Source organism: Rhinatrema bivittatum, chromosome 4, assembly GCF_901001135.1.
Source record: "Rhinatrema bivittatum chromosome 4, aRhiBiv1.1, whole genome shotgun sequence".
Lineage (NCBI taxonomy): Eukaryota > Metazoa > Chordata > Amphibia > Gymnophiona > Rhinatrematidae > Rhinatrema > Rhinatrema bivittatum.
The window spans coordinates 102,117,761-102,144,815 of record NC_042618.1 but is presented as its reverse complement, the minus strand read 5'-3'; the positions used below and the strand labels follow the sequence as shown (position 1 = coordinate 102,144,815).

Genomic DNA, 27,055 nt, shown 5'->3' with positions numbered 1-27,055 from the left:
TGTTTTAATTAATTAATTAAATAAAATAAATAAATATCCACAGTTCAGCAAGCAAGCCCCTTCAAGGGCCAAACCATAAGACAAATCGAGATGGATCGTCATGAAGAATGGGTCCCTGCTGCAACAGGTTCCTGTGCACTGAAAGTTGAAGATGCAAATCCATCAAGAGCCATGGACTCCTGAGCCAATCTGGAGTAACCAAGAGTACCAACCCTCTATGGCGTTCGATCCTCCGAATCAATCTGCCCAACATGGGCCATGGAGGAAAGGCATATAGCAACTTGTCTTCCAGCCACTCCTGCATTGATGCCCAATGAATCTGGATCTCTTCTGCAGCTGAAGAATCGCGAGACTTTCGCATTGCGTAAAGTCGTCAATAGGTCTAGGAATGAGAGACCCCAGCGATCCAGAATCAGCTGGAACACCTTGTTGGACAACGTCCACTCTCTTGGGTCCATACTTTCTCTGCCGAGAAAGTCTGGTCTTATGTTGTTTTTACCTGCAATGTGCGAGGCTGAGAACATCTGGAGATGCACCTCTGCCCATTCCATAAGTTGATCTATGTCCTGCGACATTTGTTGGCTCTTAGTACCTCCTTGCCGATTGATGTAAGCCACAGTCGTTGTGTTGTCCGACATTATTCAGACCAATAGACCCTGCAGCCTGTTGCCGAACTGGAAACATGCAAGTGGACCACTCTGGCTTCCAGCCAACTGATTTTCCAGAGAGACTTTTCTGCACTCCAGTGCCCTTGAGCTGTCAGCTCCTGGCAGAGAGTTCCTCAACTAAGGAGACTTGCATCCGTTGTCAGTTCTAGCCAGTCTGGTGGGGATAGGGAAACTCCCTTTCATAGATGATCGGCCTGAAGCCACTACTGCAGCTGGGAAGAGACTCCATCGGCAGGTGGAGCCAAATCAAACAATCTGAAACTGCAGATTCCACCAAGAAAGCAGGAAGCACTAAAGAGGGCGCATATTTATTTTATTTATTACACACTTTTCTATACCAACCTTCATGAATAAATTCAAATCAAATCGGTTTATATGAAACATAGGGTGTAACTTAATAATAAATAAGTAAACCATTTAGAGAGAGGCAAAGTTACATTGAACAAGGAGAAAGAACTTGGGGGGGGGGGGGGGGGGGTGTGCTGAGGTAGCCGGAAAAGGACAGCATAACTAAATAAGGAGAACAAAAAACATAACTAAAAACATAACTTAACTATTGGACTAGGCGGGGTGCCTAGTCCGGTAGGTGGAGTCTGATCAGGTCTGATATTGATGGTTTTGAAGGTTAAGAGAAGGCTTGGAGGAAAAGCCAAGTCTTAAGTTTTAAGTACTTAAGTCTTAAGTACTGTGGGCGAGGGCGCATATGCACCAGAGACACTACCATTAAGCAAAGGACCAGCAAGTAAGACCATACAGTCGGGCGCAGAGTGTTCAACAACAGACGGAACTAAGCTAGCAACTTCTGAATTTGAGCTTCCAGCAGGAACACCTTGTCCCGCTTCATGTCAAACCGAACTCCCAGGTATTCCAGTGACTGAGAAGGCTGAAAGCTGCTCTTGACTAGGTTCACCACCCAGCTGAGCTCCCGCAACAGGGAAATCACCGTGCGGGTCACCAGGCAGCTCTCCTCCAGCGACTTGGCACAAATCAGCCAGTCAACCATATACAGGTGTACTAGGCTTCCATCCTTTCTCAACTCTGCTGCAACTATCACCATTACCTTGGAAAAGGTTCTGGGAGTGGTGGACAGACCAAGAGCACCACAAAAATGAAAGTGGTGGCCTAGAACTGCGAACTGTAGGAAACATTGAAGTTCTAGTCGGATGGGAATGTGAAGATACGCCTCGGACAGATCCAGAGAGGTCAGAAATTCCCACGACTGCATGGCCATTTTCACCAAGCACAAGATTACCATGTGAAAATGCTTCACTTGCAGATGTCAGCTGATGCCTTTGAGGTCCAGGATGGGACAAAAAGAGCCCTCCTTCTTTGGCACAACAAAATAAATGGAATATCGCTCCGTATTTTCTTGATATGTGGGCATTGGGGCCACAGCTCTCAGACTGAGGAGCCTTGCCATTGTAACCTCCACTGCCCGCTTCTTCTGCGGGGAGTAGCAGGGACATTCCATAAACATGTCCAGAGGACCGCTGTGAAACTCCATCACATATCCTTCTCGTATCTCTTCTAGGACCCACTGATCCAATGTGATTCTGACCCACCTCTGATAAAAGAGAGAGAGGCATCCCCCTATCTCCTGTTCCTGCAGGTGGGTCAGCAAAACGTCAAAGGGAGGTTTGGGAGGTTACACTACCCGAGCCTGCACCTCTTCTGGATTGTCGGGGGATGAAAGGACTGAGACCTACCGAAGGGTCGAGTCCTCTGAAAGGTCGCACCAAAATGCTTGGATCCTTTAGAACAACCTCTCCTGTTAAGGCAGCGTTGCGCCCGCTTATCTTCTGGCAAATGAGGAACCGGAGATTCTCCCCACTTACTAACCAGTTTCTCCAACTCGCTACCAAACAAAAGTGAGCCGTGAAAGAGCAAATTTGGTAATATTAGCTTTGGAGGTTGCATTGGTCGACCAATTGCTCAACCATAACTGAAGCCTGGCCGCCACTATTGAAGCCAACCCTTTGGCTGAAATGCGGACCAAATCACATCCCGTATCTTTCAAGGCGGCAGCAGCTGGTTCCATAACTGCCCTGGAATTTACCTCAGGGTCATCAGCCTCCTGGGAGAGAAGCAAACAAGAGTGAGCCACCAAGGAACAACAAGAAGCGATCTGCAAGGCCATTGCTACAGCTTCAAATGCTTGCTTAAGGATAGTCTCAATCTTTTTATCATGAGCATCCTTCAAGGTTGCTCATCCTCCCATGGGAATAGTGGTCCGCTTGGAGACTGCACACACAAGTGCATCTACCTTTGGAAAATGTTGGCGCTCTCTTACCATTGGATCCAGAGGGTACAGGCCCAAAAATCCGACCCCCTTTGAAATTTGCCTCTGGGGCACCCCACTCAAGATCAATCAAATTTTGAATGGCCTCCATCATGGGGAAAAAACAAGAGGCTTTACGCAAGGAAGCCAAAATGGAATTTCTCTTTGGCTCAGACACTGAATCAGACCGAGGAACTCCAATCATTTTCAAGGTCTTGGAAATCCGAGCTGGCAGTTCATCTCTATGAAAGAACCATAACATGGTTCTAGACAGTTCTAATTCGGAGGGGGGGGGGGGGGGGCCTTGACCCTCCGCAAGCGAGGCAGAATCAGTGTCATTATCTGTAACATCCTGAACTATATCCAGAGGTTCCGTTGCTGCTCTAGGAATACTCCGGCACTGATTAGAAAGTCTAGGCAAGGTTCCTACCTGCACCTCTGCCCAAGCAGCACTGGACAGGGCTGACGACTACGCCTGAAGAAAAGGATGGTAACCCCTGGAAAAATTCTACCCATGAAGGAGTAGAGGTATCAATACCAAGAGGAGCCTGAGAAGTACTCACTGATCTGCTGAGGAACCAGTTAGGGGAGTTCCAAAATCAGGCATCTCACCTGAGTCGTCTTTACCCAAACCCACATCCGGCTGGGAAGAACCAGGCTTAGTGAAATCAGAGGAAGACAATTCTCCCTGAGCCTCCAAACATCGCTGGCAGAAATCTGCAAAGAGAAAGAGCTTAGTCTTCTTAGGTACAGATGCCATTATGGCAGACAGTGCATTGAGCGGCGGCCGGAGGCGTGTGTCTAGCTGTTTTTGTATGTGCTCAACTAGCTGCTCAAAAATTGTGCGACCAACACTTAGGCATGACAAAGAAGTTAAGTGCACAGTACCACTTGTACGCAGAAGGAAACTGTGCTTAATGTGGGCGCACATACTACAAGGCCCAAATGTGTGCCCAAAAACAGAGGGCACAAACTGGACGCAGCTAGACGCACATGCTGGACTGACAATCCTGTAGAGGGCAGCCTTAGTATGCGTGCGAAAAGCTGTTGTGGCCTACCATGTGGCACACAGCGAAAAGCCTCGTAGCGGGGCCTAGCCTGAGAATGCTGCTCAACCCGCCAGGCTGCCCATGTCCCTCGACCTCCCATGGAGTGGGACAAATGTAGGACCAGCGCGCACAGCACGGAGACCAAGGGAGGAGGAAGCTCTACACAACAAATGCCCAAAACTCCTTGCAAGTCTCTGTGAGTTTACTTTTTTTTTTTCTTTTTAAACTTACCGGAACTCAGCCGTACCTGGCTGAGTACAGAGATGGTCTCCAGCTGCAGGGGAGAGGGCATGGTCAGTCACCACCACGCTTGGCTTCCTGCACGCACTGCCTTTCAGGTGCTCAAGCAGCTGAGTCCATGCCGGCTGAAAACCAGCTACCGGACCAAGGAACTCGTCAGACCACAGAAATCACCTCAGGAATTCTCATTTGGGGCATGGACCATTTGGTATCACCGCAGGAGCACGGGGCGAATTTACTTCCTGAATTCTCCTCTCTTTAAACTGAAGCAATCCTCAGTGGGGAGATGAACATCCACCATCTGCTGGAGACGGTGAATATCAGTAAGCTGAGGTCATTGCAGGGGTATATATACTGTGACGTCAGTTTGCTCTGTCTTCATCTGCTGGTAGAGATACATAACCCACTTGTTCTGGATTCATCTGTCTGGACGCTAAGAAATTGTCTTTATTCAGCTTTGAAAAATCCTTGGACACCCATAATCCCAAATACTTGAAACCCGTGTCTGCCCTCTGAAGCATATCTAGCCTCCTTATATATTGTCTTCCCTCTCCGACCAACATAATTTCAGATTTTGAATAATTGACAGTATAACCTGACAAGGATCCATACTGATCCAAAAGTTGTCATAACACTGCCATAGAACTGGAAACATTTGTCAAGTATAAGAGTGTATCATCTGCGTATAGGGATATTTTGTAAAGCTCACCTCCTATTTGAATTCCGTGAATTATCTGCGACACCGTAACAGCTTTAGCAAGCGGTTCTATTACCATATCAAATAACAGAGGAGAGAGAGAGAGAAAAGAGAGGACACCCCTGTCTCGTCCCCCTTTTTATCCCGAAAGAATCTGAGACTACGCCCCTGACACCACTCTTGCCCTTGGTCTAGTATATAGTGCCCTTATCCAATAAATGAATAGCTCTGGAAACTTTAGGTGATTTAATATTGTGAATATGAAAGGCCACAAGACTCGGTCAAATGCTTTATCCACATCAATAGATAGTAAGGCTCCCCCATTCTCTTTTTACTCGCTATATGTATTATGTTAAATAATTGCCTCATGTTGTTGGTGGAAAGCCGTCCCTTTATAAATCCAGTGTGATCTGGATGGATTAAAGCAAGCATAATATCTTCCAGCCTTAGCTGTAGTATCTTCACCAGAAGTTCTACATCTGCATGGCCTATACGAGGAACATTCCAAGGGATTCTTTGGCTTTTTATATATCAACATTATAACAGCCTCTGTTAAGGTGCCCACATCTTCTCCAGGAATAAAAAGGTAATTAAACAACACCATTAAATGGGGGACTACTTGCTCAGAAAAGGCCTTTATATAACTCGATGGAAAATCCATCCGGTCCAGAACTCTTAGCTCCCGCCATCACTTTCATTGCACAGGTTATCTCATCATCTGTTATTGGAGCTATCAGACCTGCAATATCTTCTTGAGGAAGACGTCCCAGACCAGAGGTTCTAAAAAAGCCGCAACCTCCCCTTCAGCCGGCATAGGTTGGGCCTTATAAAAGGTAAAAACTGTGAAGCAAACTGCTTGTTTATATCCGCAGGTAATACTTTATATTACCCTGTTTATCCCTAATGCCATAAACAGGCTTTGTCTTTGACCTTGTTTTAACCAGTTTTGCTAAAAGATATCCTGCTTCCCCTCCCCCGTGTTCATACCATTGTGTTACCATACAGGTTCTGTTGGAGTCATTTTTTTGTTACTTTGGCTGAGGATGTGTGTGGAGGTTGGGCCATGTGGATTCAAAGTTCTCATCCAGACACAGACTATTTCGAAAGCCACGGGCCAACCTCTAAGTGAACACATATTTACTGTTTTGCACTGTGAAATGCTTATGAACAGGCAAGATACTGTTTAGTCTGTTTATTTTAGTTATTCCAGTAGGTCTATTCTGAGAAAGCAAGAAATTAACTTATACTAAAGCCTGTGAGAGTGAAGGCCACACAGCTGTTCCTGAAATTGATAAGAATGCAAATGGAGGAAACATCGCTGCTTTAATAGTCTATAAGGTGCTACTGTATCTATTATCGGAGACCGTGAGAACTCCCGTACATGGTGAATCACTACTCGACCCCTGTCTTTTTTTGCTACACCAGACTGTGTTTTGGCTACCTGTGTTACAAGCATTGGAGGTGGGTGTCAAAAGTGTTTAAAGTAATTCTGCTATGTTTAACTGCTAGGGCTGCCAGATAATATGAGATGAAACAAGGCTTTTTCCTGACAGAAACTATGGCAAAATCAGGATCCACAAGTAAAACTTAACCAGGACACACTGCCTCCCTTTTCTCTTGTGCTAAGTGAAGACCCAAGCTGAAAAGTCTGAACCCTTACCCACATATAATGTGATACATTTCAAGGAAGAAATAATAGAACTACCCTCCCCATGCCTCAACTCCACTCTCCACTAGTGGTAGGCATGCCAGAGAGTTTGTTTGACAGGGAAGCTAAGTTTGGCTTGGCTCCAACAGCCAAAAACAAACTGGCCCAAATTGAACAGGTGTAAGGGAGACAGCAATAAATCTTCACAAAAATAACTAAATAAAACACCTACTTTCTAATCCTTGTATATCTTTGATTTTATTTATTCTGACTCTGCTTGTTCTTTTTTTTTTTTTTTTTTTTAATCTTTCCCACCTCTGATCTTTATTTATCCTCCACTCCCCTCATGTCTTTCTCTCGTGTCCTCTTCCCTCTATCTCTGAGGAAAACTCTGATTCTCTCTTTACATCTGTCTTTTCTCCGAGCTCAGTCCTTCCCTCTACCCATGCTCTGCCTAACCCGAAACTGCTACATTCCATTTTCACGTTCCTCTTGCTTCCCCAACTTCGCAGTCCTCCCTCTTTCCTTACCTCTTGATTGCGCACCACCGCATCCGTCCCGAGGACATTTGGGCCACGCTGGTACCCATACTCCTGCCGGCAGTGTTCTCGCGATGCTGCGGGAAATTAAGCGGTACCGCGAGAGCAGCGTACACTCCGCCACCGAGAGGGAGCTCCGGGAGCAAGAGGTGAATAGCGCGGTGGGGAAAGTGGAAGTACAGGTACGGGTGAGGGCTTGGCACTGGAGAGGGAGTTAGAAGGAGAGAGGCCTGGGTTAAGCGGTAGCATTAATTTATAGCTGATTTAAAATGCTATTTTTAGTTTGAATTGCAATATACAAATCACTGTAACTAGGTATTTGTAGTTTTGAAATCTTGACGAGTGCAAGTGGATGGGTTATAGAGCGGTAACACTGAAGCATGATATGGGGAGGAGGGAGGGTTACCTTACTTTTCGAAGGAAATGAAGGTTGTTTTGTGTTTGGTGTCCGAACCACACCAAATTTTCATGACATGTTGGGGCGGTCCTTGAGGATGCTGACAAGCTTGTTTGTTTGTTTTTTTTACTTCTCACATATGCGCGAATGCACACACAACCCAGAAAATAGGTTCAATTAGCTTTGAGTGCATTTGTTTTTAGTTATTGATCAAACTAATTTTCTAAATTAAATTCATAAGTTGCTGTACGTTTGTTTCACCCGATGCATACAGAGATGTTCCAAAAGGATTTTTTTCCCCAGTGATGGCAGTAAAATTATATACATCCTAAGCATTTAAAAGTAAAGAGTGTAACCTTCCATGTAAGTGCTGGTGCTGTTTGAGGTTTTCCCTTTTTTGAGACAGTGCTAACTGCAGTACTGATAAGATGTAGTCTAAGATAAAATTGTGGTATTGGATGAGTGATAAAAAAAAGTTAAATATATAAAAACATTTTTTTTTTAGACTAAAAATAATTAAAATTGGGATACCAGTGTACTGTTGAATTAGTTTAATTAGATGATTGCACTGGGAATAAATTTTGATTGTTTGGTGATTTACTGATAGATGACGACCATGTCACAGAGGTTGTGGTAGGGGACAGCCTGTACTCCAGTGATCATTTTGCTGTGTGGTTCAATGTAAACCCTGGGTAAGAGCAGTTACTACACTTAAAAGAAACATGGGGGTAACCTGCACGGAGAAGCAGTTACTAACTAAACTTAATGTAAGATTTGGGGGGTAATTTTCACGGAGCAGCAGTTACTACCATAAGAAACTTGCTGGGCAGACTGGATTGAGCAGATGGTCTTTTCTGCCATCGTTACTATGTTACTATGACTATACCAGAACAAGGGTTCTAGACTTCAGAAATGCAGACTTTAAGTAAATGAATGATTATGTTAAAGCCTGCTAAAGAGGAACTACGAACAGCAATCAAAAGTATTGAAATGGCATCAAAACTTTGTGTTGCGCATGTTACCAAGGGAAAAGAATAGCGAGCACACTATGCTTCGCCAACAAACAGGCCGATACAGAAAAACGCGCGGGAGAGCTGGCGAGCGCAGTCCACTCTCCTGGGCACGCGATTCAGGAGGATGGCCTATGCAAATTAGGGCCTGCGGTAAATGGAGGCGCTAGGGACACTAGCGCGTCCCTAGCGCTTCCTTTTTGACAGGAGTGGCGGCTGTCAGCGGGTTTGACAGCCAACGCTCAATTTTTCTGGCGTCGGTTCTCAAACCCACTGACAGCCACGGGTTTGGAAAACGGATGCCGGCATAATTGAGCATCCGTCATCCGACCCACGGGCTGATTTTTAATTTTTTTTTTTTTAATTTTTACTTCTTTTTTTTACTTTTGGGGCCTCCAACTTAATATCGCTATGATATTAAATCGGAGGGTGTACAGAAAAGCAGTTTTTTCTGCTTTTCTGTACACTTCCCTGGTGCCGGCCGAAATTAACGCCAGCCTTTGAGCAGGTGTTAATTTCTGAAAGTAAAATGTGTGGCTTGGCTGCACATTTTACTTTCTGTATCGCGCAGGAATAACTAATAGGGCCATCAACATGCATTTGCATGTTGCGGGCGCTATTAGTTTCAGGGGGATTGGACGTGCGTTTTTGACGCGCTATTACCCCTTACTGTATAAGGGGTAAAGCTAGCATGTCGAAAACGCGCGTCCAAACCTGGGCTAACAGTGCGTGCCACCGGATACAGTACAGTGCGCTCTGGTGAAGGGAGAGGGACCAGTAGAGGGACCACAAGGATCAGTGGTTGGCCTAGTCCTTTTCAGTGTCTTTTATAATGGTATTGAGGAAGAGTTAGATGGAAAAGTATACTTGGTTGTACATAATAGGTATTTGCAACAGAGTAGATATGCCAGAGGTGGAAGATAAAATGACAGATGACTTTCAAAAATTGGAAGAATGATCAAAGAGGGGATAACAACATATTAACCATAAAAATGCAAAATCTTGCATTTAGGATGCAGAAATCAAAGGGCTAAATACCATTTTGGAGGTAAAGAACTAACTCAAACAGGAAAGAGATATAAAAGTCATTATCTCTAATGACTTCACAGATCGAGTAAGATCTGAGACAACACACTAGGCAGGTACAAATGGGCAGACCAAGTGGTCCTTTTTCTGCCATCATCTTCTCTGCTTCCATGCAACAGAATAAGAATTTATTTGTGATGGGCCAGTAAAGTTTTTTTTAAAGTTTTATTTTCAGTGTACTAATTCATATAAATTAAGGAAAGCATTTCAGAGAACGAGTCAATTGTTTCACTTTCTATCCCTTGCCTAAGCATCCTGTAATTTATTTTGAATGCCGGTTTAGGCCTGATTTAATCATTGGAATTGCAGACCTTACCAGTAATTGTTACATTTGTATAACTGTCATAGAAAGAAACTGGACGTATCTGAACAGCTATAATTATGTACTTAATTGTTCCTAATATAGCCACAAATAGCTTAGATTTTGCCACCAAAATGTTCACCATATTTTGATCATCACAAAAATATTTCACCTCCTCATTTAGAATTCTCAAGTCTTTTTTTAAAGACTAAGCATATATGGAGGAACTTTAATTTCCCGGCACGCACCAAATACCGGCAGATATGCGCGTGGCCAGGTTGCAGGCGCACACCAAGCACATTTTCATAGTGGCCTGGCCACGCATGTATCTGCTGGTATGTGCGGAAGTGCCAGGCATCTGAAAAGGAGCGGGCTGGTGGAGGGATGGGGAGCCAGTCGGGACAGCACCATTTTATGCTGTCCCGGTGAAGTGCACACCAGCAGCTGGCCAGCGCGCGCAACTTACTTCCACTGCTGAGCAGAAGTAAGAAGGAAAACAAAAAGAAAATTGTGGGGATTAGGGATCGGGGAGGAGAGGGGAAAAGGAGGAAGATCAGTTAAGGGGATAGGGACGTTCCCTCCCAGTCCGCTTCTTTGTTGGAGTAGACTGGGAGGGAACTGGGCAAAGGCCCAAATACGTCATCATGCGTTTTTTATAAAATACCCCCCATTCTTTGATTGCTCAATTTCTTTTGTCTTTATGAGTTATTACGTGATATTTTATTTCCTTTTGAAGATATAGATGTGATCTTATCTGGTTAATGATTGTAATAATTATCTATATTTCTATACATCTATATTTAACGAATGTTATAGTAATGTCTGAAATGCAAAATTAAAAATTAAAAAAAAAATACCCCCCATTGTACACACGAGTTAGAACCCGCACGCGTCTTCGCGTGGTTAGCCAGTTTTATAACATGTGCACGTGTTATAAAATCGGCGCATCCCTTTAAAAATTTACCCCATAATATCTATAGTATCATGCCTGTTAAAAGTGCTGTTTTCCAGAGAATAATTGTTTATCTTTTATCACATCTCGATCAAACCATTTTGGGGAAAATTTTATAGCCTTGTGTATTCATTACACCAATTTTCAAAGCAGATTTGCGTGCTTAAGTCTGCTTTGCATGTTGTCCCATGCTAAACTGTACCCAGAAATGTTTCAGGAAGTTACGTGCATACTTTTTAAAATCCAAAAGTATACAAGTAAGTGCAAATCCCCTCCCTGACTCCATCATTTCAAGTAGACTTAGGCACGGACAGGACATATACACATAAAGTTAATCTGCATATTGAATGAGCAATTTTATAAAAGTCCCTTTCTGCAGGTACTGTAAAAACCCTCTTTCGTCCACTGAAATGCTTTGAAAGTTACCTTCCCTACTCTCATTTATGCATGTTCTCTTTACAAAGAAATTCTAAGTATCACTGGTTACCCCCATGACATCCCTTTAGTTTGCACCCATTTTCAAAGGGAATGTGTGTGTATATACTTTCCCTTTGAAAACTACCCCAGGAAAAGTATCCACGCACATTTACACATGCTAGTTTGTGTAGGCACTTTTCATGACAAAAACTACGCACATACTTTTGAAAATGCAAAAGTATGCATATAGTTTCACACCCTGCTCCCAGGAATGATTCCTCCCTTTGGTGGATAAAAGGATGCATATAAAAGCCCTATGTAGGAAAAGCTACAGGTGGAAGAGAATATAGCCTCTTTGGCGGAGTCCCATAAACGCACTCTCTCTAAATCTACCTTTGCACAATTACAGCAAGCAAGGGATAAACTTCAGAATATGGTTGATGTGGAGTTAGCAGCCCGGGTATCCCTGATTACGCAGAATAAATTTGAGTGGGGCAATAGGTCAGGTTGGCTACTTGCCAAATATCTAAAACAGAGAACGATGCAAAATCAAATACTAGCGATAGAGGGGACAGATGGTCAGTTATTAACCTCGCCACCAGACATCAGACAACGTTTCTAACAGTTTTTTGGGGAATTGTATACAGCTACCCCTGGAATTACTGAGGCTCAAATAGAGCAGTATTTGGATGCTATTCCTATTCCCAAACTGACTAATACAGAACGGGACTTTTTGGATGGTGAGATCTCTCTCCTGGAGATTCAACATGCAGTCAAGGACTTAAAAGTGAATAAAGCGCCAGGTTTAGATGGCTTCACCCCCCCAATTTTATAAAAAATTGGCATCATTGCTAGCACCCTCAATGCAGTGTTTATATAATTCTCTACGGGAGGGTCACCCATTGGGGCAGGGGGCGAATGTAGCCGGCATTACCATTTTAGGTAAACCTGGGCGAGATTTGAAGAAATGTGGATCATACCGTCCAATTTCTCTCATAAATGTTGACCTTAAGATACTAGCCAAGATTTTGGCCACCCGTCTGAATCGCTTCATTGCTCGGATAATCCATTCTGATTAGGCTGGCTTTATACCAGGCAGGATGGCGGCTGACAACATCCGGAAAATAATTAACTTGATTGAAAGGGCCAACAATACAGAAATGGAAGCCGTGTTACTGTCTGTCGATGCGGAAAAAGCTTTCGACATGGTACATTGGCAATTTCTGTTTAGTACTCTGCGAGCAATGCAATTTGGCCCCCATTTTCTAAATTGGTTACAACAATTATACGCCAACCCACAAGCTAGGGTTAAGGTCAATGGGACCTATACTACACCCTTTTCGATTCAACGAGGTACGAGGCAGGGATGCCCGTTATCGCCGCTCCTGTTCGCGCTTTTCCTTGAACCGCTAGCGATCCATGTGCGCCATAGTATGACGATAAAGGGTGTACCCATAGGGGGAAAAGAATACAAGATGTCCATGTTCGCGGACGACATACTCTTTACACTGAGACAGCCCGCTGAGTCCCTACGGGCGGCTCTAGATGCTATGTTAAAAAAGATTAAAAACCTGGCTCTTCAGTCAGGCTTTCCAATCACCAGAGTGTAACTAAGCACTTCCTCCTGACTTTCAGATCCTTTCATTGCAGCGTATCACTAACATCACAGACTCTTAATTTTACACCTTCTTAATCGCAATTTGATCTTAACATAGACAAATCATTTAATATATAATTGTATTCTTGTATAATGTTTGGTAGCCCGGTTGTCGCTACTATAGTTCTTTGTAAAAAGTTGAACACACGTTCTGTTTAATGTTAAATGTTAATTTATTATGGTCACTTTTCAATGTTCCTTGTAATAAGCCCAGGCTGGACTGTCCCAACCAGGGCAACTTATTGTTTAATGTAAACCGGATTGATTTGTATTGTATACAGGAATTCCGGTATATAAAAATTAAAAATAAATAAATAAATAATGTTATCCTTTGGTAAGATCTCGGGCTTCAAGCTCAATGTTGAGAAATCCGAGATCCTAAATGTGAGCGTCCCGGAGAGGGAGCTCAGACCTCTGAAAGAGTCACTTCCCTTTAAATGGGCCGCAAAGAAAATCAAGTACCTGGGAGTGTTCATTAGCAACACTAGAGCTGATCTTTTTCGATTGAACTATCCTCCACTCATTCAAAAGATTTTTCAAGATCTGGACAGATGGGATGCCCTATATCTCTCTTGGTTTGGCAGAATTTCATCTGTAAAAATGAATGTGTTGTCGCGCTTGGGGTATTTGTTCCAGGCGTTACCAATACACATTTCCTCAGCCCTGCTGAAGAAGTGGCAGCGCCGTATTTTTTCGTATATCTGGAGGAGGAGACCCCCTAGAATCTCACAGGCTGCTATGTATAGACCAAAACTATGAGGAGGCTTGGGAGTCCCGAACTTAAGCTGGTACCTGGTCGCAGCCCAGACGAGGGCACTTCTAGACTGGCATAGAAAAGGAGAACAGAAACAATGGGTCGTTATAGAACAAGGGGTGGCAGGTAAAATGTTGCTGAGATCTCTGATGTGGCAGCCTAGAGAGACCTGGCTGCAGTCGTTGACACTCCCCACGGCGACAAACACTACGCTGAAATACTGGGAACAATGGAGGGAGAAGCTGGTGGGACAGAGGAGATATTATCATAGTACAGGGATCTCCTGTAACACCCGATTCCCGGCTGGGAGGCAATCCCCCACTATTAACCAATGGGCTGCGAAGGGGTTGCAGTATATCGGACAATTCTGGGACAAGGGGAGAATGATAGCATTTAAGACCCTACAAGACGCCTTTCGGTTACCAGACAGAGATGTTTTCCTCTTTCTACAGCTACGGCATTTCATACAGGGGGAAAGCATAGCTAAAGATTTAGGGCTCGGTAAGACCCAGATGGAAAACTGGTGTGACCAGGCGGATAATATCAAAGGGGCAATCTCACAAGTGTATAGCTATTTGAACAAGGACCCTAAGGTTAAACCTACTTTTATGAGGGCATGGGAGACAGACTTGGGCTTCGCCTTATCGGGTGAAACGTGGGATGTAATTTTTCTCCATACCAAAAAAAGCTCTCCATACGCACTCCTGAGTGAGAATAGTTATAAAGTATTGCTTCGATGGTACCTGACTCCACTACGCCTGCACCATTTTAATAAAAATAGAGATTCCAATTGTTGGAAGGGCTGTGGCCAGGTAGGGTCCTACTTTCACATGTGGTGGACATGTCCTCGTATACAATCTTACTGGCAAGCTATAAATCAGGTTATATATCAGGTTACAGGGCTGAAAGTCTCCTTAACTCCAGATCAAGCTTTATTGAATATGCCTCTGGAGACCTCGCAGATGCTTGGCAGAATAATCACCCTCATAGTTATTGCGGCTCGTTGTGAAATAGCTAAGGTGTGGCGATTGAGTATTTTACCTACATTATCTGACCTAAAAATGAGAATTTCCAAGCTGTGTTCCTATCATACCCATATTGCCAGTAGACGGAAGAAACAAGCGCACTGGCAACGTCTGCTAGTGTGGTTAGACCCAAAGAGCGGGGCCTACGGATTGACATGGATTTAGGAACTCTGGTGCTATCTTCACACTTAGTGCTAATGCGACACATAACACCGTCTCTCACCTGCTGTTCACTATGATATACTTTTATCCTCTCTATGCTATCTATTGCGAGTGTAATATCCGGTATGCCTGGGGGGAGGAGGGATAAGAAAAGATTTGTTGTTAAACACCTGTTGAAAGACGCACAAAAGATTTTGTATGTTTTAGTATTCATTCCGATGTTGGTGTGATCTTGTATTTACTGCAATTGTGCATATTTTATTGGTGTATCGCAATTCAAGAGTTATTTCAATAAAATATAAATTACAAAATAAGCCCTATGTATATACAGTTGCCCACATATGGGGTTGGAATTTTCAAGAAACCTATTTCTGCAGGCAAAGTACTCTTTTACCTGCAGCAGTAGCTTTTAAAATGAGCCTTAAAATGGTTCAAATAAAAGGAAAACTTACCAGAGACCAATGCTCACTAAGCTAAATATTGTTCTGCTTTTCAGGCTCTTGCTCAGGATATATTCTAAATGAAAATGTTTCAGGACTTTGACTCTGCAACCACAAGGTCAAGCCAGGACCTCTGGACTGAAATCTGTCCTTGCCTGCCGACTGCTGGCCAACAGGATGATTGCAGGGATGCTTTTTCGGATTCTTTCATGGGTTCCTGTGCTCACAGAGAAAGCCAAAGCTCTTCATCCTCTGAACATCAGTATGACCAAAAAGATGGTGCTTTCCAAGATTGTGTAAAGCCATGGGCTCCCCTGAAGGACTCTGAAGTGTATTTGGCATCTCTAGGTGAGTGTGTGTAGCTCAGTATGTACCACTGTTACTGGTACATTAACACATCATATCTGGAAGGTACATTTGACAGCCAGGTGAGAAGTGTGTAATAGACATTTCACAGGCATGTGATAAATATGGCAGCAGCAAAGAAGAAAAGAAAAGTCCAAAAAAGGAGTGCACAAAATATATCAAAGAACAAAAACTCCTTTTAAGTTGTAACCTCCCCAAAATATTATATGGGACCCTCAAAGATGGGCTAATTACATCGATAAAAGCTCTAATGTAACACTTAGTTACTAGCCCTCAATTATAATAATCAGTCCCACTATGTAGAAATTTAAACTTTTTTTTCATTTTTGGTGATTGTACCACGTGGGTTGTTTTAATTGCATTCTCACAGATATGCTGCAATTCCAAATGTGTGTCCCAGCACCACAAGAAAGTTATAATTTTTTAAATAGTGAAACCATTTTGTATTGCAACAACTGTTAATACAAAAGATATTAACCAAAAGCAAAAAGTAATGTGAAAGCACTTATCTTGTTCACGATTCTCCCTGTCTAGAATACTCTTAAGTTGAAATTATCCCCAACATGAGCTGTGTTTTGGAATGTTCCTGCTTCAGGGGGATCCATAATGGCTTCACAGTACAAGAGAACCCTAAGTTATCACGATGACAAATTAGTCCTGAGCAACGTGATTCTTGGCTGAATTTTTTTTCTGCAGACTAAATATAGCAGCACCATATGATAGGCACAGAACAGCAGCATGCAATATTCCTGCAGCGCCAGCCAAGAATTTGCATGGCAGGCAGACTTAATGGAATTGTGCTGTCGGCAAGTTGTAGACTGTTTCGGGTTCTGGAAGAAGGGCTGCGGTAATGAGGATTCAGCCTTTTAGATGCCCTCATTAGGGTTATGCTAGAGATATGACAGGCAGAGGTCAGAACAGATCTTCCATCCCTTCTCTTCTCTGTCCAGTGTGTTCTCCAGGTCACATGCTCCTAGTCAGTCAGGGGGGGGATTCTGTCAAATGTATGGCTGGAAAATGAGGCAAGCCCCCTCATCCACAGGGCAGTCGCTTGCCCTTGCACTTCCTCTATGTTCAGCTCACCTCCTGGTTCCCCACGTCTCCTTTCTTCACTTTCCCAGCACAGGTTCTTGTACTCCCTTAATGCAGGCCCTCCTGAGAGTAATTTTATTCTGCATCCTTTTCAAGTAGTTGTGTGAGAGCTGCACTGAAGACTTGTACAGGGGTTGATGCTGAAGTATTTTTGGTGTTGCATCAGCATTTTTATGGACAAATTGCTTGCAGTTTTTTGAATAGGACTTTTTTTTTTTTTAATTTTGAATTCTCTTTAATTTGGGGTGATAAGAAATCCAAGGAGAGATTTGTAGCTCAGGATTGTAAGAATATGTAGAAATACAGGGTAGTTGAATTAAACTCATTAAACCCTGTTTGAAAGGATTTTTGTTTTTAATTATGAGTGCTTTTTTAAATTTATTTTATTTAGGTTCTTTTTTATACCGAAGTATAGCGGGAAGCCTTCACTCCGGTTTACAATTGAACAACTTCATACATGGAAACATTTAGTAACATAAAAACATTAGTATTATAATTAACATCTCGGCTAAAGCAGAGTAATAAAGAACATCATTAAATAACATAATTAAAGAAAGTATCTTATAATTGGGTTTTCTGATGTATAATGGGGATATTAGCTTAAGAGTAAGGAGAAGTCAGATTGGAGGTGAGAAGGGGTGAGAATAGAAAATTATAAGTGTAAGGGCTGGGTAATTAGAGAGAGAGAGAAGGTTCAAGGTAAGTAAGGGGAGAAAATAGAGGGGAGGAAAGAGTGTGGAAAAATTTAATTGGAATGGAAGTATAGAGAGGAGAAGACTTTTCATTGTTTTAAAGGTTTGTGGTCAGTGCAAGGAGTAGGATGCTCTATACAGTTTTGACAGAAGACAGAGGAGAATTGATCATGCGGTACTATTCTGATAGGATGAAGGTACCAAGAAGACAGACAATATTGCAGACATTCAAGAGGTGGCATGGCATTTGGAGGCCAACTTTCACAGCAGCTGCAGTGGTTGCAGGCTCATGATTACTTTTGTATCCATGGGCCTGGAAGCCAATTTTTCAAATTGAACTCACTGCAGAGTAAACAATGCATATGGGTTTCAAAATGAGATCCTCCCCGGATACTTGAACTGACCTACCCTAACCTTGCCCCAAGAACCTCCCCTTTTCCCTGCAATGGGAGTGGGAGGTGACATCATTTTCACTGTCCTTTTTCCATGGGTAAAGATAGTTCCCTGTACGTACCAGGATCAGTCCAGACTGCTGGGTTATGCCTCCCTTCCAGCAGATGGAGTCAGAGAAAAGCTGAAAAGCACCCCCTAGATAACCTGGTGTGCCACCTGCAATCCCTCAGTATTCTCTGACTCCAGCAGATGAGAGGTTGACATAACCTGTGGTCCTGATCCTTACAGAAAAACTATTTATTAATTCCTAAGTTCCAAACAGGTTTCTAGTTGTTTTTTCCTTACGCCTTTGACTAGATCAACAGACTGTAAGTTTAAAAAAAAAAAACAGAAAAAGAAAGACAGGAGCAGGGGAGAGTGTGCTGAGCGCTCTCTAAGGGCAGGCAAGGCTGGGCAGTGCCCTAGGCCTCTATACCTGGTGACTTGTCCCTTACCCGGTGAGTTGGGGGGAGATTTATCGGTGGGCCGGTCCCTCTCCCCACTTCCTATATAGGACCAGAGAAGGAGTCATTCCTCTGGTGGATGGTTTTGCCTGTATAGTGCATGCAGGGACGGTAATTCCCCTGCTTGGTGGCTTAACACAAAAAAAAAAGGAAAAGGGTTTTTTTTAAAACAGAGTCCAGTACATTTTATATAGCACTCTACCTTTTCTTGGTAAGCCCTAGCCTGCCGAGTTTCTCCCGGGCCTCCGGAAGGGGTGGATTTATTCACCTAGCTGCCAATTCATTTTCGCATGTTTTTTCTTGCTGCGCGGGTCCCGTTGTGGTGCTTGTGGGGAGCCGGCATTGCGGCTCTCCTTCCTCTGCTCCTGATATATTCCCGGGGGCGAGGGGCCTTCACAGCGGCCTTTTCCAGGGCAAAAACCGGCGCTGCTGCGATCGCGTGACTTGGGGAGCAGGCAAGCAGCCGGGGACAGGGTACTGCTCCATCCCCGCTCACATCGGGAGCGGTGGCCATCTTGCCTGACCATGATGTTCAGAACTCGGAGGGAGGAGATTCCCTTCCGCTTTCCCCGCCCTCACTAAGCCCTCAAAGGCATCCCGTGTTACAGCCTGACTTAGCTCCTCCCTCAGCATTACCTCAGGACTCCGCTTCTCCCACGGGGGGGGGGGGGGCCTTAAAGCGGCAGCACCCATTTTCTTCACAGTTTGTATTGCTGATGCATAAATCATATTTGGAAGCTGAAGTTGATTGGGAAACGCAGCTTCCCCTTCCAGCTAAGGTTTTGAAGCCGGCGGAGGGACAGGGCAGTGCTGGACCGTGACTCCCCATCAAGTTCCTGATGGAGGGCTCCCAGTATCCCGTGATCCCAGACCCCCCTCCTCAGTGACTATGGGTGATGATGTAGATTGGTGCCGCTCCGGTGGAGGGGAATGAGCCGCAGGTGCTCCGTTTGTTTTGCAAGGCGGAATTATACTTGTTAATCCCTCATGTGCTTCAGGAACTGGAGATTCCAGCTCCGTAACTGGTGACTGATTCTTCTCCTGGAGACTCTGTTTTATCCGGGCTTCAAGCTTCGCCTCAGACTTTTCCTTTTTGTCTGAAACTTTTCCAGATTGTGTCCCGGGAATGGGATGCACCTGAAGCCTCCTTGCGGGTTAGCAGAGCCATGGAAAAGCTTTATCTGCTGCCGAGGGAGTCCTTGGATCTCAAAATTTCTAAGGTGGACTCTGCAGTCACGGCCATAGCTAAGCACACAACTATTCCTGTGTCTGGGGGGGGCAGCTCTCAAGGATCTTCAGGATAGAAAGTTGGATGTTTTAGTCAAGCGGATATTTGAGGTGTCTGCCTTAGGTGTGAGGGCCGCTGTCTGTAGTAGGCTTATGCAGAAAGCTACCTTCCGATGGATTCAGCAGTTGCTCATGTCCCAGGAGCTTTCTCCCGAGAAGGCTGAGCAAGCTAACCGCATGGAATCGGCGGTTGCCTATACAGCGGATGCGCTGTATGATCTTCTACGCACCTCTGCGTGTACCATGTCTTCGGCGGTGTCTGCAAGGCGGCTACTGTGATTCCGTAAATGGTCTGCTAATGATTCTTCTAAGTCTCAGCTAGGATCCTTTCCTTTCAAGGGAAAGCTGTTGTTTGGAGACGAGCTGGAACAACTTGTTAAAGCCTTGGGAGACAACAAGATTTACAAGCTCCCTGAGGACAAACCCAGACCGCCTCACCTTTTTGGCACGTTCCGGGGGCATTTTCGGGGTCAGCGCCGTTTCTGTTCAGGCAGGGGTTCTTCCCTTGCTCCTTGGCAAACTTCGACATGGTCACAGGCATGGGCACATTCCTTTCGTGGCAGACGGCCTCAGCGCATCGGAAGCTCTCACAGTTTCGCCTCCAACAAAGCTCCCCAATGAAGGTGCACCGGTCCATTCCTCCATTCCGGAGATTGGGGGGCGGCTCTCCCTGTTTCGAGAGGAATGGGTCAAAGTCACATCAGACCAGTGGGTTCTAGATATTATAAATCAAGGTTACGCTTTGGATTTTGCTCGACTGCTTCGGGATCTGTTTCTAGTGTCTCCCTGCGGGTTGCAGACAAAACAGCAAGTAATTCTTCAAACTCTGTCATGGTCGAAGGCACTGGGATCGATTGTCTCGGTTCTGTCGGCCGAGCATCGGACCGGTCGTTACTCCATTTATTTCGTGGTTCCCAAAAAGGAAGGATTGTTCCAGCCGATATTGGATTTGAAGAAGGTCCACAGAGCGTTGCGAGTTCCACAGTTTCGGATGGAGACGTTGAGATCCTCGTCCACAAAAGCGAATTTTTGGCCTCTTTGGATCTGACGGAAGCTTACCTGCACATAGGGATCCAAGAGCACCATCCGAGGTTCCTGAGGTTCATGGTTTTGGGGGAGCATTACCAGTTTTGAGCCCTTTCATTCAGACTAGCGACGGCTCCACAAGTCTTCACCAAGGTGATGGTGGTAATAGCAGCTTGCCTTCGTGAAGGGATATTAGTTCATTCCTACCTGGACGACTGGCTCATTCGGGCAAAGTCGGAAGGGCTTTGCAAAATGGCAGTGCAGTCAGTTTTACGCCTTCTGCATTTGCTAGGATGGGTTGTCAATTATGCCAAGAGCCAGCTGGTTCCGTCCCAGGTGTTGGAATTCCTGGGAGCACGTTTCGACACAAATGTGGGCAAAGTCTCCCTACCTCTGGCGAGGCTGGAGAAGTTAATGTCTCAGGTTCGGCACCTGTTGGCCCTTCCTTTACCCAAGGTGTGGGACTATTTGCAGGTTCTTGGTTCTGTGGAGTTGGTTCCATGGGCTTTTGCTCATATGAAACCTTTGTAGAGGGCTTTGCTTTCCTGTTGGGACCCAAGTCTGAGGAGTTCCAACTGCCCTTGCTGTTGCTGGAACCAGCCAGGTCCAGCCTGGATTGGTGGCTGGTCCCGGATCACTTGCTTCAGGGCATGGACCTGGACAATCCCCGATGAATAATCGTGACGACGGATGCCAGCCTGACTGGTTGGGGGGCAGTCTGTCAGTCACAATCAGCACAGGATCAGCAAGCCAAATGGTCTATAAATCATTTGGAAACCAGGGCAGTTCGCCTAGCGCTACGATGCTTTCTGCCACTTGTCCGACGTCGGTTGGTAAGGATCTTATCAGACAGTGCGACCACCATGGCGTACATAAACCGTCAAGGGGGTACAAGGAGTCGCCCGGTAGCCTCCGAAGCAGACAAGTTGATGGCCTGGGCGGAACGCAATCTGACCCGCATAGCGGCATCTCACATAGCCGGAGTGGACAACATTCAGGCAGACTTCCTCAGCTGGCAGCGGCTAGATCCCGGAGAATGGGAACTGTCCAAGGAGGCGATGCGGCTCGTGACGCACCGGTGGGGGACCCCCTGGCTGGACTTAATGGCGACTCAACTGAACGCAAAAGCAGCTCGCTTCTTCAGTCGCAGAAGAGAGCATGGGGTGGAAGGGGTGGATGCCCTGGTCCTTTCATGGCCTCCAGACATTCTCCTCTGTGTTTCCTCCTTGGCTGTTTTAAGGTGAATAGAATCCCACCGGAGACCGGTCATTCTGGTGGCTCTGGAGTGGCCAAGGCGGCTGTGGTTTGCCGATCTGATCAATCTAGCGGTGGAGGGTCCCCTGCATCTGGGTCATCTACCCAACCTACTGCAACAGGGTCCCATATTTTTCGATCAGGTGGATTGCTTTTGTCTAGCAGCTTGGCTTATGAGAGGAGACAATTGAGAAAGAAAGGCTATCCGGAGACAGTGATTACCACTCTTTTATGTACACGAAAGACATCTACTTCCCTCACCTATACTCGGGTGTGGAAAGTGTTTGATTCCTGGTGCAGTGGGTTGAAGGTGTCCCCACGGCGGGCCACTATAGTACACATTCTTGCAGGAAGGTTTGAAGAAAGGATTGGCGTATAGCTCGCTCAGGGTCCAGGTAGCGGCATTAGGCTCCTTAAGAGGTAAGGTTGATGGTGCTTCCATTGCGGGGCATCCGGGCATAGCCCTTTTTTTGAAGGGTGCCAAACATTTACACCCACCGGTGCAGTCTATTTGTGCCTCGTGGAGTTTGAATTTGGTTCTGCGGGGACTCTGCGGTTCTCCCTTTGAGCCTATTATACAGGCCACGTTGAAGGATTTAACACTTAAGACGGTATTTCTCGTAGCATTTGTTTGGCTAGACGTGTTTCGGAACTTCAAGTGTTGTCATGCAGGGAGCTGTTCTTGTGAATAACGGACTCTGGGGTTTCATTTCGGACGGTGCCTTCCTTTCTGCCAAAGGTGGTTTCGGCGTTTCACGTTAACCAGACAGTTGAGTTACCGGCCTTTCCGGATGTGGATAACAGTTCTCCTCAGGCTCGGGATTTGAGGAGACTGGATCGTCGCAGTGACTAATGCTTTTCGATTGTCAGATCATCTTTTTGTCTTATGGAGTGGTCCTAAGAAAGGGTGTAAGGCTTCCAAGACTACTATTGCCCGATGGTTGAAGGATACTATTGCTTTGGCATACATATGTCATGGGCGACCAGTGCCAGATGGTCTTAAGGCTCATTCCATCAGATCGCAGGCAGCGTCTTGGGCAGAAGGCCAATGTGTGTCGCCTCAGGAAATTTTCAGGGCAGCTACTTGGAAGTCCTTGCACACGTTTGCTAAGCATTACTGTTTGGACGTCCGGGCTCCGGATGTGGATTCTTTTGGCAGCAGTGTGCTTCGAGCGGGACTCTCCGGGTCCCACCCTATTTAGGGCAGCTTGGGTACATCCCAGCAGTCTGGACTGATCCTGGTACATTCAGGGAAAGGAAAATTTGGTTCTTACCTGCTAATTTTCGTTCCTATAGTACCAAGGATCAGTCCAGATGCCCGCCCGGGGATATAGTATTTAAGAGAGTTTGCTCGACTATTTGTTTGTTTGTTTCTCTTTACATATCTTTGATGCCTTTGAAGTGTTGCACACACTTATACATAGTTTTCGCAGGTTGTTGTTTTAAAAGAATTATATTTCGCTTGATCTAGTCATTGGTTGTTAAATTTACTTCATTCTGCTTTGATATTGATTATACTGAGGGATTGCAGGTGGCACACCAGGTTATTTAGGGGGTGCTTTTCAGCTTTTCTCTGACTCCATCTGCTGGAAGGGAGGCATAACCCAGCAGTCTGGACTGATCCTTGGTACTACAGGAACGAAAATTAGCAGGTAAGAACCAATTTTCCTGTTTACCCCGGGAGAATTTCTTTGAATATTGGTCCCTTAAAAGAAAGCCCTGAAGAATGGTCCAACTTCAGGGCCTTTTGGTTTGCGCTCGGTGAAATTACTGAAACGGAGCACTACTGCTACTGTTTGTCATGTGGGATTGGGGATTTCTAAATGTTAATCTTTTCCCACCACCATAGATTGAAATGGCAGTATTGGCATTCTTGCCAGAGTTAAATTAGCCTGAATTAGAATTATATTTGAGTCTGAGGGCTAGCAAAGGCGTGTATGTATCTTGGTGAATAGGATTTTGTGGACGGAGTAGAATGTGTTAATAGAATGTCCTTTGCGCTCTGAATATCTTATTTCAGGATGTGACATTCTTTCATATTTTGCCAAATACCTGCTTTTACAACTATTCCCTCTCTAGGTCTAAATGTATGGGTGAGTTGAGCCCAAGTGATTTGTCTTTGAGTTGATTAACTCCTTACTGCACCTTCTTAGATTCATGAAAACATGATCAGCTCTCTCATTAATCTGTAATCCCTTTTTGTTCGTTTCACTTTAGAGGGAAAACTGAGAAGAATTAAGGGGATGTCGCAAGAAGTGACTTCTAAAGACATGCTGCGCACACTAGCCCAAGCCAAGAAGGAATGCTGGGACCGATTCCTGCAGGAAACGTTTGAGTCTGAGGTTTACCTGGAGGGGCAGGAATGCGATGAAAGGTGATGGGCAGGGCAAGCATACCAGTGAGTGGGTTTTAGAAAAATGAATGTAGAATTAAGGATCGACAAACATGTTATAGGACTAACCTGCACCCAGCTTTCAAGAGAGCTCCTCACTTCATCAGGTTAGTGAAGACTCAGCACTGTTACACTGGGTTTAAATAAGAGTGTTGTCTAGTCTTCAAGTTGTCTGCATATGCCATTACAGCTCTGATAGGGGAGGGGGGTGAGACAGTAAAACTTTGCAAGTTGAAAGAAGAGGGCCTATATCTTGTCCTTAAGTCCCTTTATGTTTGTTTCAAAGTGTTTGATCATCTTAATTTCAAATGTTTTGTGGGGTTTTTTTGTACTCCTGAAGTTTACCTTTAAGTATCCTGAATGTGATGTCTTTGAGATGTTTTCCCCTTTTGAGCTGTCATTCCGGTTTTCATTGAATATACAGCTTAAGTTTACGTTCCCTGTATGTACCCAGATCAGTCCAGACTCCTGGGTTTTGCCTCCCTTCCAGCAGATGGAGACAGAGACATTTTTACAGCCAACAGCACATAACCTGGTGTAGCACCTGCAGTCCCTCGGTATTTCTCTGTTTCCAGCAAATGGAGGAGGTGCAAATCCTGCAGTTCTGGACCTCAAAAAAAAAAAAAAGACTGAGAAAGTATAGAGAGCGGATAGAAGATTCCCCTCTTAGGAGGTTGTCAGCTCCTGGTGGGACCATCCCTCCTGGTCTAGGGTCAATGGAGACCTTAAATTGCTCTTGGTGACCTGTTGGGGTTGAAAACTGGTGGTCCGGTTCCCTCGCCTCAAGGAGCCCGGGGAAGATTCCTTTGCTACTCTTAACTTAAGCCTGCTTCTTTTTCTGTCTGGGTTCTTTTTCTTGTTTTCAGCCTGTTTGTGCTTTTCCTTTTTTGATAAAGTTTGTTTGTTTGTTTGTTTATTTTTATATACCGACATTCGATTTGACATATTACACCGGTTTACATTCAGGTACTGTAGGCATTTTCCTATCCCCAGAGAGCTTACAATCTAACAGGCCGATACAGTACAGTGCACTCCAGCGCGTACTGTTAGCCGGCATTTGGACGCGCTAGCTTTACCCCTTATTTATTTATTTATTTATTTTTAGATTTTTATATACCGGTGTTCCTATATGAAATAAAGATCACATCGGTTTACATTGAAACAGTACTTTATATAGGATCCTTTGCTTTATAGGCAGCCAGTGGAGGAGCTTGAGAATGGGGGTGATGTGATCTCTACTGTTAGCCGGCATTTGGACGCGCTAGCTTTACCCCTTATTCAGTAAGGGGTAATAGCACATCCAAAACGAAAGTCACTTTACCCTCCATTGCCTCAGGTACAAACTTACGGGCCGATACAGCAAAAACGCGGGAGAGCAGGCCCGCGCACAGGCCACTCTCCTGTGCGCACGGTTCAGTATTTTAATTTATTAAAATTAGGCCCAGCGGCGGCTGTCAACGGGTTTGACAGCAGACGCTCAATTTTGCCGGCGTCGGTTCTCGAGCCCGCTAACAGCCACGGGTTGGTTCGGAAACCGGTTGCCGGCAAAATTGAGCGTCTGGTTTTCGACCTGCCAGCCACGGGACCATTTAAAATTTTTTTTAATTTTTTACTTTTTTAAACTTTTCGGGACCTCCAGTGCCCGGAGAAATTAGCGCCTACCTTTGGGTAGCTGATAAAGCCAGAGGACAAGCCCAAGGGGTGAAAGGGATCTTGTCAGTTTTGCTCCTGGTTTTGAGGGCAAAGTTGCTTCAGGCAGAGTAGAGCTCTGGCCAGTGGCAGGCCTTGGGGAGGTCGCAGTCCTGGAATCAGTCTTTTTGGTCCCGCAGACCTGGCGGGGCTAAACCCTCACAATGAAGCGAGGCTGGTCCACTCTTCCATCCCGCTGATAGGTCGTCTTACTCATTTTTATGAGGAGTAGGCCAAGATCACGTTGGACCGGTGGGTTCTAAGCGTGATAGAACACGGTTACGCTTCAGCCTCCTCATTGTATCTCCCTGTACTGTGCTGGAAAAGAAGCAAATTGTGCTTCAGATTCTTGATTGTCTGTGTTGGCTGGGGGCTATAGTTCCCGTGCTCTATTGCAGGCTCGAAAGACTTCCACTTGCCTGGCATATGTCAAAGTGTGGAGGATTTTCGCGTCTTGGTGCACTGATCAAAAGATCGATCCGCAGCGAGCGTCTGTGGCGCAGACCCTGGCTTTTCTGCAGAAAGGGTTGACAAAGGATTTATCTCTCAACTCCCTGAGAGTGCAGGTTTTGGCTCTGGGCTGTTTTCGAGGCCAGGTTCATGGAAAGCCTCTGGCATCACATCCAGATGTGGTGCGTTTTCTCAGGGGTGCTGTTTGAGCCCCTTAAAAAGGCCACTTTAAAGGATCTCACTTTGATGGTGGTTTTCTTGGTGGCTATTTGTTCGGCCAAAAGGATCTCTGAACTTAAAGCCTTATCCTGCAGGGAGCCTTTCTTACAGATCTCTGATTCAGGGGTCTCATTGAGGATGTTCTGTCTTTTTTCTACCTAAGGTGGTTTCGGCATTCTACTTAAGTCAATCAGTAAAACTTCCGGCTTTTCCAAATCTGGAGCCTGGGACACCCTATGCTAAGGACCTAAGGCGTTTGGATGTCAGATGCGCCTTGTTACGTTACCTGATTGTTACCAGCAGTTTCAGATTGTCGGATCACCTTTTTGTGCTGTGGAGTGGTGCGAAAAAAGATAAGGAGGCTTCGAAAGC

At 45.1% G+C, this 27,055-nt stretch overlaps 2 protein-coding genes across 13 annotated transcripts in view; one reads left to right on the top strand and one right to left on the bottom strand.

Annotated features, from left to right (window-relative positions):
- LOC115090007 (protein-L-isoaspartate(D-aspartate) O-methyltransferase-like) overlaps positions 1-7,226 on the bottom strand; it is a 71,856-nt gene extending 64,630 nt beyond the window's left edge. The window contains exons 1-3 of one of the 8 annotated variants that reach the window (XM_029598546.1): positions 7,111-7,176; positions 4,227-4,536; positions 3,559-3,663 (exon numbers count right to left, since the gene is read on the bottom strand). In XM_029598546.1, coding sequence (XP_029454406.1) covers positions 3,559-3,663; positions 4,227-4,287 — 166 coding nt within the window. In that variant the 5' untranslated portion in view covers positions 4,288-4,536; positions 7,111-7,176. Of the gene's footprint in view, positions 1-3,509; positions 3,529-3,558; positions 3,755-4,226; positions 4,540-7,110 lie in introns of those variants that run through there. The other 7 variants (XM_029598547.1, XM_029598551.1, XM_029598548.1 and 4 more) reach the window with 7 other exon arrangements.
- CCDC32 (coiled-coil domain containing 32) overlaps positions 7,140-27,055 on the top strand; it is an 86,208-nt gene continuing 66,292 nt past the window's right edge. For 3 of the 5 annotated variants that reach the window (XM_029598557.1, XM_029598556.1, XM_029598553.1), the window contains exons 1-3: positions 7,174-7,301; positions 15,377-15,668; positions 24,151-24,307. In XM_029598557.1, the coding sequence (XP_029454417.1) occupies positions 15,401-15,668; positions 24,151-24,307 (425 nt within the window). In that variant the 5' untranslated portion in view covers positions 7,174-7,301; positions 15,377-15,400. Of the gene's footprint in view, positions 7,302-15,376; positions 15,669-24,150; positions 24,332-27,055 lie in introns of all 5 variants that reach the window. The other 2 variants (XM_029598554.1, XM_029598558.1) reach the window with 2 other exon arrangements.